Consider the following 18,395-nt stretch of genomic DNA (forward strand, 5'->3'; position numbering starts at 1 on the left):
CATTATCTAATTTCTAAAATAACTGATTCAGTAACTATAAAAAATGATTCAGTATGTAATATAAATGATTCTGTATATACTAGAAATGATTCCTTATTACCAATAAATGATTCAGCACCTACTATAATTTAATCAGTATGTCCAATAAATAATGATCTATGGTAAATGATTCAATATCTACAGTAAACGATTCAGTGACTATTATAAATGATTTAGTATCTGCTGTAAATGATTCAATATCTACAGTAAACGATTCAGTGACTATTATAAATGATTTTATATCTGCTGTAAATGATTCAATATCTACAGTAAACGATTCAGTGATTATTATAAATGATTTAGTATCTGCTGTAAATGATTCAATATCTACAGTAAACGATTCAGTGACTATTATAAATGATTTGATATCTGCTGTAAATGATTCAATATCTACAGTAAACGATTCAGTGACTATTATAAATGATTTAGTATCTGCTGTAAATGATTCAATATCTACAGTAAACGATTCAGTGACTATTATAAATGATTTGATATCTGCTGTAAATGATTCAATATGAGACCATCCTCACTTCTGTCTTAATCATCTAAAGGCTCATGTCCGTGTCTCTGTCTCGCCTCAGGGCAGGTTTCTGAGGAGTGCTTCTTTTCCTGCATGCTGCGGCTCCCCCAAAGCTGCCTGTCTGACACAAAAGGAAGCCTCTGATAGAGCCGGGATCCGGTTTCAGTGCCGGATTGATTATCTGAGCACTTGGCCTCTTTGCTGCGTCCCTGCGGAGCTGAATTAGCTCTGCAGACAGCAGCGGTGGGAGCCGGACCCTGCTCTTCAGCCACAGCCTCATTAGTTCTTCTGACACTCTGAGATTACTTTTATAATTAGACGGTTCCATCGTTCTTATGATAAGTTAATGAAACCACACGTCCTCCAGGTTCAGCGTAGCAGAAAGGAGGCTGGTTCTAGCTCTGAACGACAGAACGTGAGTTACATCCAGCAGAAGCTGTGATGAGGCAGGTTTAACCTCCACCAGGGGTCTGTTTCTGTCGAGAGCTACACTGTATGTCCAAATGTTTGTGGACACCCCTTTCTAAAGAATGCATTCAGATACTTTAAGTTGCACCCATTGCTGACACAGATGTGCAAATGCACATGCTGTCCCTGTAGATAAACCACATGAACCTATTGGCATTAGTTGGGCATGATGAGGTGGGGTGGTGATCAATCATTCAATATCCTAACCTCACTAACACACTAACAATCCTCACAGCAGTGCTCCTCCAAAATCTAGTAGAAAGTCTTTTTCTCTGGACAGTAGAGACAGTTACTCCAACAGAAGCAGGAGAAACTTTTTTAATACCTTTGATTTCAGAAGAAACAATGACTGAGCAGGTGTCCCAATACTTTTGTCCATTGAGTGTAGCTTTGTCTGCAGCTTTAAAGGTGTAATCAGGAATCGCTCAGGTTCTTGTGGGGCAAATTTCTTGCTAATTTAAACAGGTTGTCCATGTTTATAGAGAGAAAGCATATAGTCAGGTCTATTAGAGAGTGTGTGGTACTGTATGCTAATTGGTGTACATAAGCTTATATTGCTTGTTAGCCACATTAGCCACAAAGGTTAAAAAATCAAAAGTTTGCTATACAAGTTTGTTTAAATTGAATTGTTTATCTTTCTTAGTTCAGTTCAACAAAGAAATTGTGTTACTTTTAAGACTGAAATGTAAATTAGCTCTGTTCTCATTGGCTGCCTTGTATTGGCCCTCAATCAAAAAAAAGTAGTGGGACTAGATACACCCTTCATAACGTGCAGTGCAGGCCTTGTATGTGGATGTGTTTGTAGTCAGGGTGACATCACAAAACCAGTGACTTCAAAACAGGCTGCTTAGCATCTTTCCGTGGACGGTCCGCGCAGACTGAAGGGGAGCGAACGGTCCTGTACATGTTTCCACACTACACCACAAACCCGGGAGCTTTCCTCGCTGTACTGTAGATCACCCGAGAGAAGAGTGGCGGCGTACGAGGCCAGAAGTGAAGGGCTATTACAAGTGGACAAAAGCGAGCGTTCTTCACCCACTCTGTTATGTAAACACAGCCACTCCTCCTCTGAGGGGCAGTTACCCTCCTCATTTATCTGGTGTAATAAATGCTGGGCTGAGGCTGAATATGTGCAGCAGACACACTTCACTGCATAAAGGGGGGATCAGTTTTTCTTTTCAGGAGTGTGTGTCCAGGAGGAGTGTGAGTCCAGGAGGAGTGTGAGTCCAGGAGGAGTGTGTGTCCAGGAGGAGTGTGCTCGGAGTGGGTGTGGGGAAGTTTGGATGGGAGGAGGGGTTGCAGAGCGTGTGGGGAGGGGTAACAAGGTTATTTAATGGTGTATGAGAGAGAAGGAGGGAAAGAACTGTGGCCTTTTTGTGTGTGTGTGTATATATATATATATATATATATATATATATATATATATATACAGTGAGTCCAAGAAGTATTTGATCCCTTGCTGATTTTCTTCGTTGGCCCACTAATAAAGACATGATCATTCTATACTTTTAATGGTAGATGTATTCTTACATGGAGAGACAGAATATTAAAAAGAAAATCCAGAAAATAAATCTAAGGAATATATATTAATTGATTTGTATTTCATGGAGTGAAATAAGTATTTGATCCCTTAGTATTCATTAGCAGTTCTGGCTTTTACAGACCAGTTAGACACTCCCAATCAACTTGTTACCTGACCTGAAGCCACCTGTTCTCACTAATCACTTGTGTGAAAAACACCTGTCCACAGAATCAGACAGATCACACAGATTTCAAGTCTCCAACATGGGTAAAACCAAAGAGCTGTCACAGGACCTCAGAGTCAGAATTGTTGACCTTCACAAAGCTGGAATGGGCTACAAAAAGATTAGTAAGGTGTTGGATGTGAAAGTAACAACTATTGGTGCAATTATCAGAAAGTTTAAAGAGTATAACATGACAATCAACAGACCTCGGCCCGGTGCTCCAAAGAAGATTTCGCCTCGTGGGGTGGCAATGATGCTGAGAACAGTCAGAAATCGTCCTGCAACCACTCGGCAGGAGTTAGCAAATGACCTGAAGGCAGCTGGGACCACAGTTTGCAAGGAAACAATTGGCAACACTTTGCGCAACAATGGATTCACATCCTGCAGTGCCCGAAAGGTACCCCTGCTGAAGAGAGCACATGTGGAGGCGCGCCTCAAGTATGCCAATGATCATTTGAAAGATGAACCAAGTTATTGGGAGAAGGTTTTGTGGTCAGACGAGACCAAAATTGAACTTTTTGGCCTCAACTCCACCCGCCATGTGTGGAGGAAGAAAAATGCTGCCTATGACCCCAAGAACACTGTGCCCACCGTCAATCATGGAGGTGGAAGCATAATGTTTTGGGGGTGTTTCTCTGCCAAGGGTACAGGGCTACTTCACCGCATCACTGGGAAGATGGATGGAGCCATGTACCGCACAATCCTGAGGGACAACCTCCTCCCCTCTGCCAGGGATCTGAAAATGGGCCGTGGTTGGGTCTTCCAACATGATAACGACCCTAAACATACAGCAAAGGCAACAAAGGATTGGCTCAAGAAAAATCACATTAAGGTCATGGAGTGGCCCAGCCAGTCGCCAGACCTCAATCCGATCGAAAATCTATGGAGGGAGCTGAAGGTCAGAGTTGCCAAGCGACAGCCCACCAACCTTCATGATTTAGAGAGGATCTGCAAAGAAGAGTGGGCCAAAATTCCCCCTGGTGTGTGTGCTAAACTTGTGGTTAACTACAACAAACGTCTCACCGCTGTGCTTGCAAACAAAGGCTTTGCCACTAAGTATTGAGTGTGTTTGGCAAGAGGGATCAAATACTTATTTTCCTCATTGAAATACAAATTAATTAAAATATATTCTTTAAAATTATATTCTGGATTTTTGTCTTGATATTCTGTCTCTCCATGTTAGAATATATCTACCATTAAAAGTGCAGAAGGATAGTGTCTTTATTAGTGGGCAAACAAAGAAAATCAGCAAGGGATCAAATACTTCTTGGACTCACTGTATATATATATATATATATAATACATATAGGTATGTATATATACGATAAATTATACATATATAATACTTAGGGGACATATCCCTGAACATTATTACATATACATGCTTCATATATAACACATATGGAACATTACATTACATATAATTATGCACATATATATATATAATGCAGATGAATTGTTATTATATATAGATACTTATATGTGTTTGATATATATGGTACATATGTATGCAAGTGCTTCATCAATCATATGGTATGAAAGTAAACGTGTGTGTGTGTGTGTGTGTGTGTAAAAGAGGGGTGTTGGGCAATCTGATTGTAAGCAGCCATGATTTAATCTGTTCAGCGGCACACGCCGTTTATAAAGACCCATTCCCTGGAGGTTCGGGGGGGGGGGGGGGGGGGTCGGGGGGTTCTGGACTCATTTACATATCAGTTATTCAAAAGAGAGAGAGAGAAAGAGAGAGAGAGGCTGAGGGGTAATGAATGGTGTTGACCCCGCCCCCTTTTGCATGGTGTCTTCTTGTCTGTTGGCAGTATGAAGTATTCAGTGGCTGGTTCAGCCTGGGACAACACACACACACACACACACACACACACACACACACACACATGTTAACGCTGTGTGGAGAAGGAAGGTGCGTTTAGGGAGTATGAGGGACGTTCTGCAGGAATGCTGTTCTGGTGGACGGGTTCTCCAGGTGGAGTAAGTGCAGTGTGTTTATTATTATTATTATTATTATTATTATTATTATGATAGGGTAGAGGTCTGCAGGTCTGCTAGTCATACACAGGGTCTCAATCAGGTAGTCTACCTGCAGCACATGGTGGAGCAGCATGCTTTCAGCTCAGCTGAGCTGAGAGGGTCTCAGGGCTTTGTGTTAGCCAGCACTGAGCCCCGTATTAAAGGAGCACTCTGGTGTTTTTGAACCTGGAGTCTATCTGCTGCATCTGGACCATGTGTTCAGTTGCCACAGACCATCACTTCAACATGCTGTCCTGAACTTAGAAAACCGGATCTCTCCAAGCATCTGCCCATTGACTTCCATTGGAACTGGGTTTGGAGTTTACAGGTTTCCAGTTTTTTTGCAAATAACATGGAAATGTGCTGAAATTCTTGTCTGAGGGTCTCGACCACAGATGCTACAGATAAAACAGATGTAGGTTAGGTTGAAGACTACCGCTTGTAATAGTTAGCATGACATGCTAATGCATGCTTTAGTTGTGGTGGCATGGAAAAAGATATTATTAAAGAGTACTGTCTATAAAATCTCAATGAAGAATCAGAATGAAGTGTTTTTAACACTGAGACACTTATTACATATAGAGATAGGATTTATATATATATAATACAAATAGGATGTATACATGCATATCAATAATACATATGGGATTAACAGATTTAGATTTTTGTTCACAACACACCACATTCACCACGTTTGGCATATATTGTCTATTATATTTATAATACATATGGGGCATATTCTTATTATATATGGATGCTTACATATGTAATACTGCATATAGGACATATACATATACATACAACATAATATACACATAAATGTGTGCGTATATATGTAAAGACTGTATATAGACCGTTCACTATATTAATTTTAATAGCATAAAATGTGCAAGATATGATATATAATATGGGATTTTTGTATATATTGTTAATATAGCATATACACTACGCAGCAATGCACATCAGGTTGCACCTGTTACAGTCCCGTTCCACCAATCTATATAGCTGTACATTACTAAATATACCACAGATATGTATATTTTCCAGGATGTGTATTATATTTACTGATATTTATTTGTTTACAGTGAATATTCACCACTGCTCATTTGCATAAGCATCAATTTCCTCTATACAAACTCTCCTGCACTCTGGCCTATAGAGCGCTTCTGTTGATTCTGACACTACTAGAGTGTGTAAAGTGTCCTGGACGGCTCTCAGGGCTTCAGGGTCCAGCGCGTGTGTGTGTGTGTGTGTGTGTTAAGTGACGGGGTGGTGCAGTAAGTGGAAGCGTGGTTACTCTTTCGAGGCTTTGTGTAAAACAAAAGCGTGTAAGTGAATTACATCACTGCTGTGTGAGCCTGCGGGCTGCAGGAGTGTGATTTCACAGACAAAGACTCTGATCAGATTCAGGTTCAGAGCTGGAGGAGAAGAGCCAAACCACAGAAACGCACGGGATACTGCTAATTACAGCTGCGCCTTATTTACATAGGGGGGGTGTGGGGGGGTCAGGCTGTTTAAACGAGAGCTAACTGCAGGATAAATGAAGGATGTGAGGTTGTGTGGGAGTGTGTAGTGTAGGATCATTTTTCTGTGTTTCTGTGTATGTCTTTATTTATGTAATATAATTTAAATACACAATATTATTATAATACTTATAATTTTACATATATATATTACCTCTTTAAATAAAATCCATGCTATCTGTCTGTCTGTCTGTCAGCCTGTCTGTCTGTCTCTCTGTGACATCTGTTAAGTGTGTGTGCATATGGCTCTGATTATAGAAATGAATATCCTATATATGTGTAATATTATTAGCATTATTAAAGCCACTCCAAAGGCAGGCGGCTGAATCACACAAAGGCGCGTGCTGCTGAGGTTTGGTTCTTTTGTTCCGGCGCCTCCTCGCTATCAGCTCTGTCACATCAGCAGGACAGATGGTCAGCACGCTTCTGTGTGTGTGTGTGTGTGTGTGTGTGTGTGTGTGTGTAATATATGCTCTAGGCCGGGGCCCAGGTGTCAGTGAATGGGAGAAAGTTGATTAGCTGGTGTCAACCTCCCTACCCCCCAGCCCCAGATCCCTAAAGTCACCCTGACGGTCCGGGCTAAACAGAACCGCCTCACAGTCTCCAGTGGAGCTGCTCCTAAAGTCTAATCAGTCCCATTCAGATTCCTATTCTATAGAATGTGACAAAAAAAGGGGGGAAAGTATGTATTTAAGTACTAAACATATATATATATATATATATATATATATATATATATATATATATATATATATATATATATATAGATAGATAGATAGATATTTATAATATATGAAAAAGTTTTTTGAAAATAAAAAACATATTTGTAATATATTTAAAAATATATTTTTTAAAAACCCAGAACAAAATTACAACTATATATATTTAACAATATTTATATTGAATATATTAAATATATTCAATATAAACATATTTATTAAATAATATTATTTAATATATTTTCTGTATATATATAATAAAAAATAATTTTAAATGTTAAATAATTACATATTTTTAATAAAATATTTCTCCATTCTATTAAGCATGTGACAAAAAAGTATTTAAATATTAAATGTAAATCTGAATATTTATATAATATTTATTAAATATATATCTAAATAATATATCTGGTTCTGTAAGGGGGGAAGCAATGTGTACCAATGTTTAATGTGCCAAAAGCTATGTGTGTGTGTGTGTGTGTGTGTGTGTGCAGGTTGTGTGTATATAGAGAGGGTGGTTTGAAGTGAATGAGGAACTCGTGGGTTTGGGCAGTTAAACCGTCTGCTGCTTATCTCCACTCTGCTGGCACTGAGCCAACACACTAATCACTCTCCTCCCACCTACACTTTATTTACCTGCAGGAGCCGACACTCCACACACACACACACACACACACACACACACACTGTCCCATTCATACACACACACTATTATCCTCAGCACTATTGTACACTTCTACCAAAGTCTCTCTCTCTCTCATGTAATTATCTCTAATTAGGGTGATTATGATTTGATTAATTAAGGATTCACCTGTGTAACGAGCCCGTGAGTGTGCCGGCTGTAATCTGACGTGTCTCACCTCTGACCCCTCCTGCTCTCTCAGGCTTTCCCTCAGAAATGAGGAGGATTTGTGGGCGAGGATATGAGTCCATCTGAGCCCGTCTCATCAGTCGAGCCGTCCCGTATGTGCACAGCTGCTGCTGCTGAGACCACCCGCCGCCCACCTGCTCCCTCCAGATGCCACAGGAACCATGGGTAGCGTCAGCAGTCTGATCTCGGGCCACAGCCTCCACACTAAGCACTGCAGGGCCTCGGAGCCCAAGCTGAAGAAGAACTGCAGGAAGGCCGGCCGCAGTCTGGACGGCCTGCTGAAGCATGGCTTTAACGACCACGGATCCAACAACAACTCAAAGAGCGGCTACAGGTCCGGCAAGAGCGAGGACTTCTTCTACATCAAGGTGAGCCACAAACCACAACTGGACCAGAACCGAGGAGCAACACCTGAACTGGAGCATCTGCCTGCAATGCTGGAGAAGGTAGGAAACCCCCCCCCCCCCCCCCCCCATACAGCTCCTTATGACTTCATCATGGTTGTGACATCATAACAGTGGACACATTTCAGTGGACTGCTTATTCAGCCTGCAGCAGTTTAGCTCCGCCCTTTTAGCTTACAGCACTTTCACACATTTATCGGCCAATAATTCTACAGCAGTTATAGCCCCACCCATTTAGCCTACAGCAGTTATAGCCCCACCCATTTAGTCTACAGCAGTTATAGCCCCACCCATTCAGCCTACAACAGTTTAGCTCCGCCCTTTTAGCTTACAGCACTTTCACACATTTATCGACCATTAATTCTACAGCAGTTATAGCCCCACCCATTTAGCCTACAGCAGTTATAGCCCCACCCATTCAGCCTACAGCAGTATAGCCCCACTATGTGTAGGACATTATCCAAAAAAATACAAGGCAGCTTTCAGATCTCCGGCACCCTCTGATGAGTTAGCTAGGAGCTTAGCGGTGTCTGGTCTGTTTAATTAAGGCTCTGGGCTGACGGGGTAAGAATGCCTTGATCTCCTGACAGATTCGCTCCAGCGGTGCTGCGGCACTCCTCTTTCTCAATAGCCTCCGTTATCAAACCCTGAAAATGCCAGGCTGAGAGGAGAGACCCGAATTCCTCAGGCATGGAGTCACAGCGCCGGAACGCTGAGTTAGCAGAACACGGCTAATATTAATATCAGAGGGGAGACATCTATCTCCTCCCAGTGAGAGCAGAGCAGCTGGAGCAGAGAGAGAGAGAGAGAGAGAGAGAGGAGCTGGGCTAATCAATCATTTCCAGTTTTGCTAATGTAGTACATTGCATACACTATGTCCAAAAGTTTATGGACACCTTCTAATGAATGCACTCAGCTACTTTAAGCTGCATACACACACACAGCTTGTCTAGTCCCTGTAGAGAAGAAGTACTGCCAATAGAATAGGACTCTCTGGAGCAGATCAACATCATGACCCTATTGGCTCCATGCTGCCTAATAATGCCAGGTGTGGGCTAGAGGGGTATAAAGCCCCCCAGCATTGAGGAGCTGTGGAGCAGTGGAGGAGCTGTGTTCTCTGGAATGATGGTGGTGGAGCTCCATCCAGTACTTTTTAATGGGATGAGTTGTGGTGGTGTTTATAATCCAACATCCTGACCTCACTATCGCTCTTTTGTCGCTGAATGCAATCAAATCCTCACAGCAATGCTCCTCCAGAATCTAGTAGAAAGTCTTCTTCTCTGGACAGTAGAGACTCCAAGAGACAGTTACTCCAACAAAAGTAATCCCCTTGATTTCAGAAGAAACAGTGAATGATCAGGTGTCCCAATACTTTTGTCTATATATCACTATATGAAAAACTAAACGAGGTGTTAAATAAGCTGTTATTACTCTGTGAAAAAGTTATTTAACCCTGGGCTGACCACTACTCCCCTCTTGTCCAGGGTGCAGAGAAGTCCTTGATCCGTCCCACAGCCTTCAAGGCTGTTTTACCTCGCAGCAGCAGCTCCTCAGTGGAGACCCACAACAATCTGAGTACTATCCTGGGCTCAAGGGTCAGCCCCATCGAGCGATCCAAAGACGCCCAGGACCCAAAGCAGGAGAACAGCTCAGGAACCCTCTCGGATTCAGGGAGGAATTCCATGTCCAGTCTTCCAACTCACAGCACCAGCGGCAGCAGCCAGATGGAACATCTAAGCACATCTACTGGTCACCTGCTGCTGCGTTACGGAGGCTCCTCACCAAACTCGGGCCTGGACAGGGGTACAGCAGGGGTGAGTGCAAGTTCTGGGTCCAGCTGGGTGGACAGTGGAGGTAATGCCGTCAATGGGATTAATAACTGGACCACTAGCAGCGCTGGAGTTCATGGAGATAGTGGTGCTACAAAGCCCAGCACCAGATCTGTTGGTGTGTTGAGTGACAGTGTAACTGGACTGAACATGGATGCCACTCCCGTTGACCCAGAATCGACTCTAGACCCAAGTCCCACCAAATCCGGCGGTGGTGTTCGTTCTCCGATCACCACGGATGAATCTCTGATCCTGCAGCTAGAGCGCAAGCTTCTGGAGCGCGAGTCAGAGCTGGCGGAGCTGCAGTCGTCTTTTGAGGAGAAGGAGTCGGACACCTGTCAGCTTTTTGAGGAAAAGCAGCGGTACTGTGCGGAGGAGATGGCCGGGCTGAAACAGCGCTGCTCCACCAAACTCCGGCAGGTCAGACACTCAGACACTAGAGGCAGATCTAAAGCCGGGGTTCGGGAAAATCGACAAAATAAAAAAATGACACTAAATATTAAGATTAAATATTAACATAAGATTATATATCCACACATGAAACAGTCTGGAGGCCTTTACAGCCTGAGAACTGATGATAAACTCTAAACATGAATTATTTTAGTACAGTATCTTAGTCCTTTAGTCCTTTAATAAGTACTTTAGTACTTTAGTACTGATCACTGCTGTCTCTGGCTCTGGCACGGCAACAACCAAGCTGATGGACCAGCTGTGTCCTTTAGACAAAAGCCCTAGTTTCCGCATCTGAATGAGGGGGGTAAAAACTTTTATTTCTATAGCACATTTAAAACAACCAAATTTACACCAAAGTGCTTTAACTAAAACTAAACTAAATTTTAATTTAAAAAAAAGATTTTGAGTGGCTCATGGTGATCTAATACACTGATGATCCAGGGTTGTGAGTTCCAGTCCAGAGCCATGTTGCTTTTGTCATCAGCAGCCAGAGTCTGAGAGAGCACAACTGGCTGTGTTCACTCTGGGTGGGTAGATGGCGCTCTCTGCCCTTCTCACTCCTAATGGATGTTGGCCGGCACAGGCGTCTGTTAGCTGGTGCTGTGGAGCGGGGGACTCTGTTAGGGTTAGGGTTAGGGGTTAGGGGATAGGTTAGGGTTAGGGGTTAGGGGATAGGTTAGGGGTTAGGGTTAGGGTTAGGGTTAGGGGTTAGGGGATAGGTTAGGGTTAGGGGATAGGTTAGGGGTTAGGGTTAGGGTTAGGGTTAGGGGTTAGGGGATAGGTTAGGGTTAGGGGATAGGTTAGGGGTTAGGGTTAGGATTAGGGATTAGGGGACAGGTTAGGGTTAGGGGTTAGGGGATAGGTTAGGGGATAGGTTAGGGGTTAGGGTTGGGGGTTAGGGGATAGGTTAGGGTTAGGAGTTAGGGGATAGGTTAGGGGTTAGGGTTAGGGTTAGGGTTAGGGGATAGGTTAGGGGTTAGGGTTAGGGGATAGGGGATAGGTTAGGGTTACGGGTTAGATTAGAGTTAGAGTTAGGGTTAGGGTTAAGTTAGGGGTTAGGGGATAGGTTAGGGTTAGGGTTAGGGTAAGGGTTAGGGATAGGTTAAGGTTAGGGATAGGGTTAGGGTTAGGGATAGGGATAGGTTAAGGTTAGGGATAGGGTTAGGTTACGTTAGGTTAGGTATAGGAATAGGGTTAGGGATAGGGTTAGGTTAGGTTAGGGTTAGGGATAGGGATAGGGTTAGGTTAGGGTTAGGTTAGGGTTAAGTTAGGGATAGGTTAGGGATAGGGATAGGGTTAGGTTAGGGTTAGGTTAGGGTTAAGTTAGGGTTAGGTTAGGGATAGGTTAGGGTTAGGGATAGGGTTAGGTTAGGGTTAGGTTAGGGTTAGGGTTAGGGATAGGGATAGGGTTAGGATAGGGTTAGGTTAGGGTTAGGTTAGGGATAGGTTAGGGTTAGGGTTAGGATTAGGCATGCAGTTCGCACCGTAGCTACGAAGCTCCAGCACTAAAACTAAAGAAACACTACAGACACTAAACCGGCCGCGGCTGATCGACTCGATTTATAGTGGAATTAATTACCGCGTGCATTCAATAACCTCTGTAAAAATAAACAGCTCCATGGTTAAATCTGTTCAGCATTAAGTCTGCACGCTGTGCGGTCGGGTCCAGCTGAAGGTGGTGTGTCCTCCTGCAGGTGTCTCAGCGAGCTTTGCGGGCGCAGCAGCTGCTGCAGGGGCAGGTGATCCAGCTCCAGCAGGATAAGGAGCGGCTGCAGGAGGAAGTGGACCAGCTAACCCAGGAAAGAGAGGCAGCCGAGAACCAGCTGAGGAGCTACAGGAGCCAGCATACGCAGTTAGCACCCACGCTGGAGGAGACGCAGTGGGAGGTGAGACCCTAACAATGACAATACAGCTTTACAGGATTTCTGTGATCATATGATCCACACGCTCATTCTGACAGACTGTAATACACTACAGGAAGCGTAGGGGGCGCTCTATAATGCTCTATAATGTTCATATGATCCACACGCTCATTCTGACAGACTGTAATACACTACAGGAAGCGTAGGGGGCGCTCTATAATGCTCTATAATGTTCATATGATCCACACGCTCATTCTGACAGACTGTAATACACTACAGGAAGCGTAGGGGGCGCTCTATAATGCTCTATAATGTTCATATGATCCACATGCTCATTCTGACAGACTGTAATACACTACAGGAAGCGTAGGGGGCGCTCTATAATGCTCTATAATGTTCATATGATCCACACGCTCATTCTGACAGACTGTAATACACTACAGGAAGCGTAGGGGGCGCTCTATAATGCTCTATAATGTTCATATGATCCACACGCTCATTCTGACAGACTTTAATACACTACAGGAAGTGTAGGGGGCGCTCTATAATGTTCATATGATCCACATGCTCATTCTGACAGACTGTAATACACTACAGGAAGTGTAGGGGGTGCTCTATAATGTTCATATGATCCACACGCTCATTTTGACAGACTGTAATACACTACAGGAAGCGTAGGGGGCGCTCTATAATGCGCTATAATGTTCATATGGTCCACACGCTCATTCTGACAGACTGTAATACACTACAGGAAGCGTAGGGGGCGCTCTATAATGCTCTATAATGTTCATATGATCCACACGCTCATTCTGACAGACTGTAATACACTACAGGAAGCATAGGGGGCTCTATAATGCTCTATAATGTTCATATGAGCAGGTGTGTGCTTACCTGTGTGTTTGTGTGCAGGTGTGTCAGAAGACAGGTGAGATTTCTCTGCTGAAGCAGCAGCTGAAGGATGCTCAGGCTGATGTGGTGAACAAGCTGAGTGAGATAGTGAGTCTGAAGGCCTCTCTCAGAGACGCAGGGAGCCGGCTGGAGGAGCTGGAGCAGAAGAACAGGGAGTGTGAGGAGGCTCTACACACTCGCAGCACAGAGGTGGAGGTGTGTGTGCACTAGGTTTCCTCTATCATACTCAGATTCTCTGAATTTCACTCAGAAGAGCTCTGAAATTATTGTCCACACACAAATGTGTCCGATCGTATAAATACTTTGAGTGACCAGTGAAATTACACATTTTTAAAATACAGTCCATTCATAAGTTCACACAGCAAAATCTGATGAAATCATTTTTATAAACTCATAAAGTCTTATAAAAACTTATAAGATGAATAAAGATGATTTGTATTATATTTATGAGTTATAAGATGGAATGAAGGTGATGATTTGAGTGCTTATCAGATCCCCATATATATATATATATATATATGACATGATGGCTTGTTATAAACTATTAAATATAATTATGTTATCTGAAAGTCAAACCCTGAAACATTTTATCTCCTTAAAATGAGCTGTTTACACAAAAAGAGTCCAGTTCTATCTTTAGGTAAAGCGAGTATGCAGTGCCCTCTTGTGGCTGTGGAGAATCACAGTGACACAAATATCTGCTACATTATTTTTACAGTACTAAAAAACATGCAAAGGTCAGTTTTAAAGTACAAAAAGTCTGTAAAAGTGACCCCAAGTGTAAAAAAGTCAGTGTTACAGTATGAAAATGCAGTGAAAGTGATCCCTCAATGGTACAAATGTGCACATAAAGTGAGTTCTACAAAACAAAAAAGTCTGTAAAGATGATCATAGGTGTGCAAAAGTCAGTTTTACAGTATAGAAAAAGGCTGAAGGTGTACAAAAAGTGCAGAAAAAACCTGTAAAACAAAAAACCGTACTAAAAGTGCACACATATGACTTTTACAGTACAAAAACACACAGAATGCTGCTTAGTTGTACAATAAACCATGCAAATATGATGCACAGAGGTTAGTTTTAAAGTTCGAAAAGCTGTAAAGATGGTCTAGATGTACAAAAGTCAGTTTTGCAGTACATAAGGAGTCTGTATGATGTACAGAATGCTGCTTAGTCGTGAAAAAAGCATGCAAATGTGATGCAAAGAGCACAAAGCACACGCTAAAGCAATCCTTACCTACATAAAACCAAGAAAGTCCGATTTACAGTACAAAAAGAAGTCAGTGATCTTTGTAGTATAAAAATATTTGATATATCTGTACAGTAATAAAATCCCTCCCGGCCAGGTGTGTCAGAACGAGCTGCAGAGGAAAAAGAACGAGGCCGACCTGCTGAGGGAAAAGGTGGGTAGGCTGGAGACGGACATTAAGGGGATGAAGCAGGAGCTGGCCGTAGCTAAGGAGGAGCAGATCCAGCTCCTGAGCCTCAGAGCCAGGCTGGAGGAGCAGCAACTGCAGCTACAGATCAGCCAGGCCAAGATGGAGGTGTTCGGAGCGAAGGGACAGCCGTGTGAGGTCAGAGGGAGGTCGATAGACATGGACGCCCTTCAGACGGAGGTGGAGAGGCTGCGGGGACAGCTGAGGGAGGAGAAGGAGAAGAAGAGCAAGCTGGTGGGCAGCTTCCAGCAGGAGAGACACACCTGGAATAAAGAGAAGGACAAGGTGATCCGCTACCAGAAGCAGCTGCAGTACAACTACCTGCAGATGCTCAGGAAGAACCAGGACCTGGAGAAGATCCTCAGAGAACTCACCGCTGAGATGGACAGCAGGACGGAGCTGGACGTGGACGCGCACAGCCCAGAACTGCGCTGCGGTGAACTTGTGGCCACTCAGATTTGAGGGACAAGAGCCTAACGCAGTGTTGGACTGCAGGTCAAAAGTTTGGGCATACCCAGCTTTTCCAGAAACAGGAACCCAACAGGAACCCTGTATATGTCCAAATGTTTGTGGACGCCCCTTCCAATGAATGCATGCAGCTACTTTGAGTTGCACCGGTTGCTGATTTACACAGATGTGCAAATGCACACACACAGCTTGTCTAGTCCCTGTAGAGAAGAAGTACTGCCAATAGAATAGGACTCTCTGGAGCAGATCAGCATGAACTTATTGGCTTAATGCTGCCTAATAATGCCAGCCGTGGTCTACAGGGGTATAAAGCCCCCCAGTTGGGGATAAGGTGGGTGGTGATCATCCATCAAACATCCTGACCTCTAAATGCAATCAAATCCTCACAGCAATGCTCCTCCAAATTCTAGTAGAAAGCTTTCTTCCCTCCAACAAAATCAGAAACAACTCTTTTAATACCCTTGAGCAGGTGTCCCAATACTTTTGTCCATTCAGTATACATCCTGGAGATCTTGTGTCTGCTCCCTTCTGAAGGTGTGTTTGCACTGCTCCATAAACCAGCCACAGTACCTGATAGTGGACAGACTGGACCCATGCTGGACTCTTGGGTGGAAGCTTCCTGAAAAGTTCGTTAAGCAATTATCCTCCTTTTGAAGCTAAATAATGAATATCCAAAGCTGCTTCATCATCACTGAAAACCCTCCCTCGCTGTTCTAGCCAGTGAAAATGTGTCCTCATACTTTTGGTTCATGTAAAATCTCATAGTCTCACTGCAGCCTCAACAGGGGGCGCCAGATATCTGAGTGTGCATGCAGTGTGTTACTACTGTACACGACTCACTCATGTGATGTTGTTGACACCGACCACGCTCTACTAGCCTGTAGATACAGCATGAACACCTGTGTATTACATCACAGCGTCTCTCCAGTATGAATTCTCAGCTGATAATGAATTAGTGCTGACCCCTGCTGGAGAGCTTAAAGAGGACGTTTCCTGGGCTCCTAAGTGGAGCAGTCGTCTTAAGTGTTGGCTCTGGTTTCAGGCGGTTGCAGGTTTGATCCAATGTGCTGCCATAGCCATCCGTCAGTGATGGCTATGAAAGAACTAGGATCAAAGCAGATTCAGTAACCAGCATTTCATTTTTATCTTATAGAAACGTATAGATTTTTAAGCTGGGCCGATTTGTTTACGACCAAAATGATCAATTTACTGCTTTTAAATTTACTGCTTCCATTACATGTTATGTAAGTTCTAAAACCCTCCTTTACCCGGTTCTTCATGTGCTAGAACGAAGATTCAGTGCAGCTTTCTTTAACTCTGGGCCTGTTTATAATAATAAACCCCTTCCCAGCAGTCAGTTCAGTATTTAAACCAGTTTATATCAGAATGCATCATGTAGCATGTGACCTTCCTTTATCTTATTTGACAATAAGATAATTAATTAAGTAATTAATATTCCTTATTATTTTGTACAAAAGATGCAGTGCAAATAAATTAAAACCAGTAAAGCATCTGACAGGGGGTCTCAAATAGGCCACACCTCCTTTACAGCAGGTTCAGTGAAACCGATTCATAATTCAAGTGATTCGGATCATATCATTGTGACACTTTGAATCACTCAGTGGCAAGCGAATCATACAATCTTAGCAAAAAAAAAAGTGTTCTTTGCTGTTCTACACTCAAAAAAAAGGTTCTACCATCTCAAAAATATTATTTCTTCAAGGGTTCTTTAGTAAAGGCACTGAATCGTTTCCTAAAGAATCGTAACTGAACTGAATCACTGTCAGAGGTTCACACTGCCAGTGGTTTTTTACAATGTAATTCAGATCTGGGCCTTGACAGTAAATTACACACATTCCTAAAAAGAGGGTTCTTCAAGGGTTCTTTAGTAAATGTTAAGGCTCTACATAGAACCCTGATGATGCAAAGAACCTTTACTTTTGCTGAGAGTGTGCTAAAAAAAGATATATATATAAAAGCTCATCTATATAATTATAACGTAAGTTGTCATGGTTTTATATAGAACCACTGCCTTTACTAAAGAACCCTTGAAGAACCCTCTTTTTAGGAATGTGTGTAATTTACTGAATACAGTGTTCAAAACCACTGGCAGTGTGAATCTCTGACAGTGATTCAGTTCAGTTACGATTCTTTAGGAAACGATTCAGTGCCTTTACTAAAGAACCCTTGAAGAAATAATTGATTTGAGATGGTAGAACTCTTTTTAGAGTGTTTTCAGGAGTAGATCTCATAGTCTCATAAATATCATATTATTTAAAATCAGAGGTGTAAATCTCTGACAGTGAGTCAGTTTAGGAAATGATTCAGTTCAACCTGATTCAGTTTGACTCTGTTAGGAAATCAGCCAGTAAAAGCGATGTTACTGTTTTCAGTGTAAATCATTATCTGAACACAGACAGACAGACAGACAGACAGACGGACAAAACAGGCCTCCTGACCTGAAGCACTGACCCGTCTCAGCCAGTTAAACCCTTTATCGTAATGGTGAGATTTGTGGGGGTGAAGGTGGGTGGAGTCTGATGTCTGTATGTATATGTAATGTACATTCCTTATTTATTTTAAATAAATGTTAATGTTTTGGTATAACCGTGATGCTGCCTGTCCACTTACTTCTGACTACCCAGTCAGAGCTGGAGTTCTACAGTGAAGGTTCTAGATAAGCTCCCCCAGTCAGAGCTGGAGTTCTACAGTGGAGGTTCTAGATAAGCTCCTCCAGTCAGAGCTGTGGTTCTACAGTGGAGGTGAAGGGAAGCAGACGTCTGAAGCTCTACTAAAAGCTCCTCACAGAAAGTTCTTCACCTAATGGTGATGAAGACGCTGCCTGATGCCTGAGACACGGTTCTACCAGAGTTCTGAGAAGAGCTCGGCTCTAGAACCTGCTTTTAGAACCAGATCATTAAAATGGTGGAGGGATACATGCTGCAGGGTGTAGTGCAGCTACAGAAAGTAGTCCCTAAAAGTGCCACTATTTTACTATAATCAGCATCATTATTGCTAATAATATTTTATTGCCCATGTTCTCAGAGCACAAATCTGAAGACACTAGCTAAATCATAGAGCTACAAAGTACAAAGAGTTTTATCAACTAATTGATCATAAATTCAGA

The 18,395-nt window shown here is 42.8% G+C and overlaps 1 protein-coding gene across 1 annotated transcript; it reads left to right on the forward strand.

The window, feature by feature from the left end:
* The first annotated feature begins 4,672 nt into the window (after nt 1-4,672).
* Nucleotides 4,673-16,970, forward strand: lzts1 (leucine zipper, putative tumor suppressor 1). The gene is made up of 6 exons (XM_072681159.1): nt 4,673-4,758; nt 7,924-8,356; nt 9,799-10,563; nt 12,291-12,482; nt 13,368-13,562; nt 14,711-16,970. The coding sequence occupies exons 2-6, from the start codon at nt 8,072-8,074 to the stop codon at nt 15,260-15,262; spliced, it is 1,989 nt and encodes a 662-aa protein (XP_072537260.1). The 5' UTR covers nt 4,673-4,758; nt 7,924-8,071; the 3' UTR covers nt 15,263-16,970.
* The last annotated feature ends 1,425 nt before the right edge of the window (nt 16,971-18,395 follow it).

This window comes from Salminus brasiliensis, chromosome 6 (genome assembly GCF_030463535.1).
Source record: "Salminus brasiliensis chromosome 6, fSalBra1.hap2, whole genome shotgun sequence".
NCBI classification, from domain to species: Eukaryota; Metazoa; Chordata; class Actinopteri; order Characiformes; family Bryconidae; genus Salminus; species Salminus brasiliensis.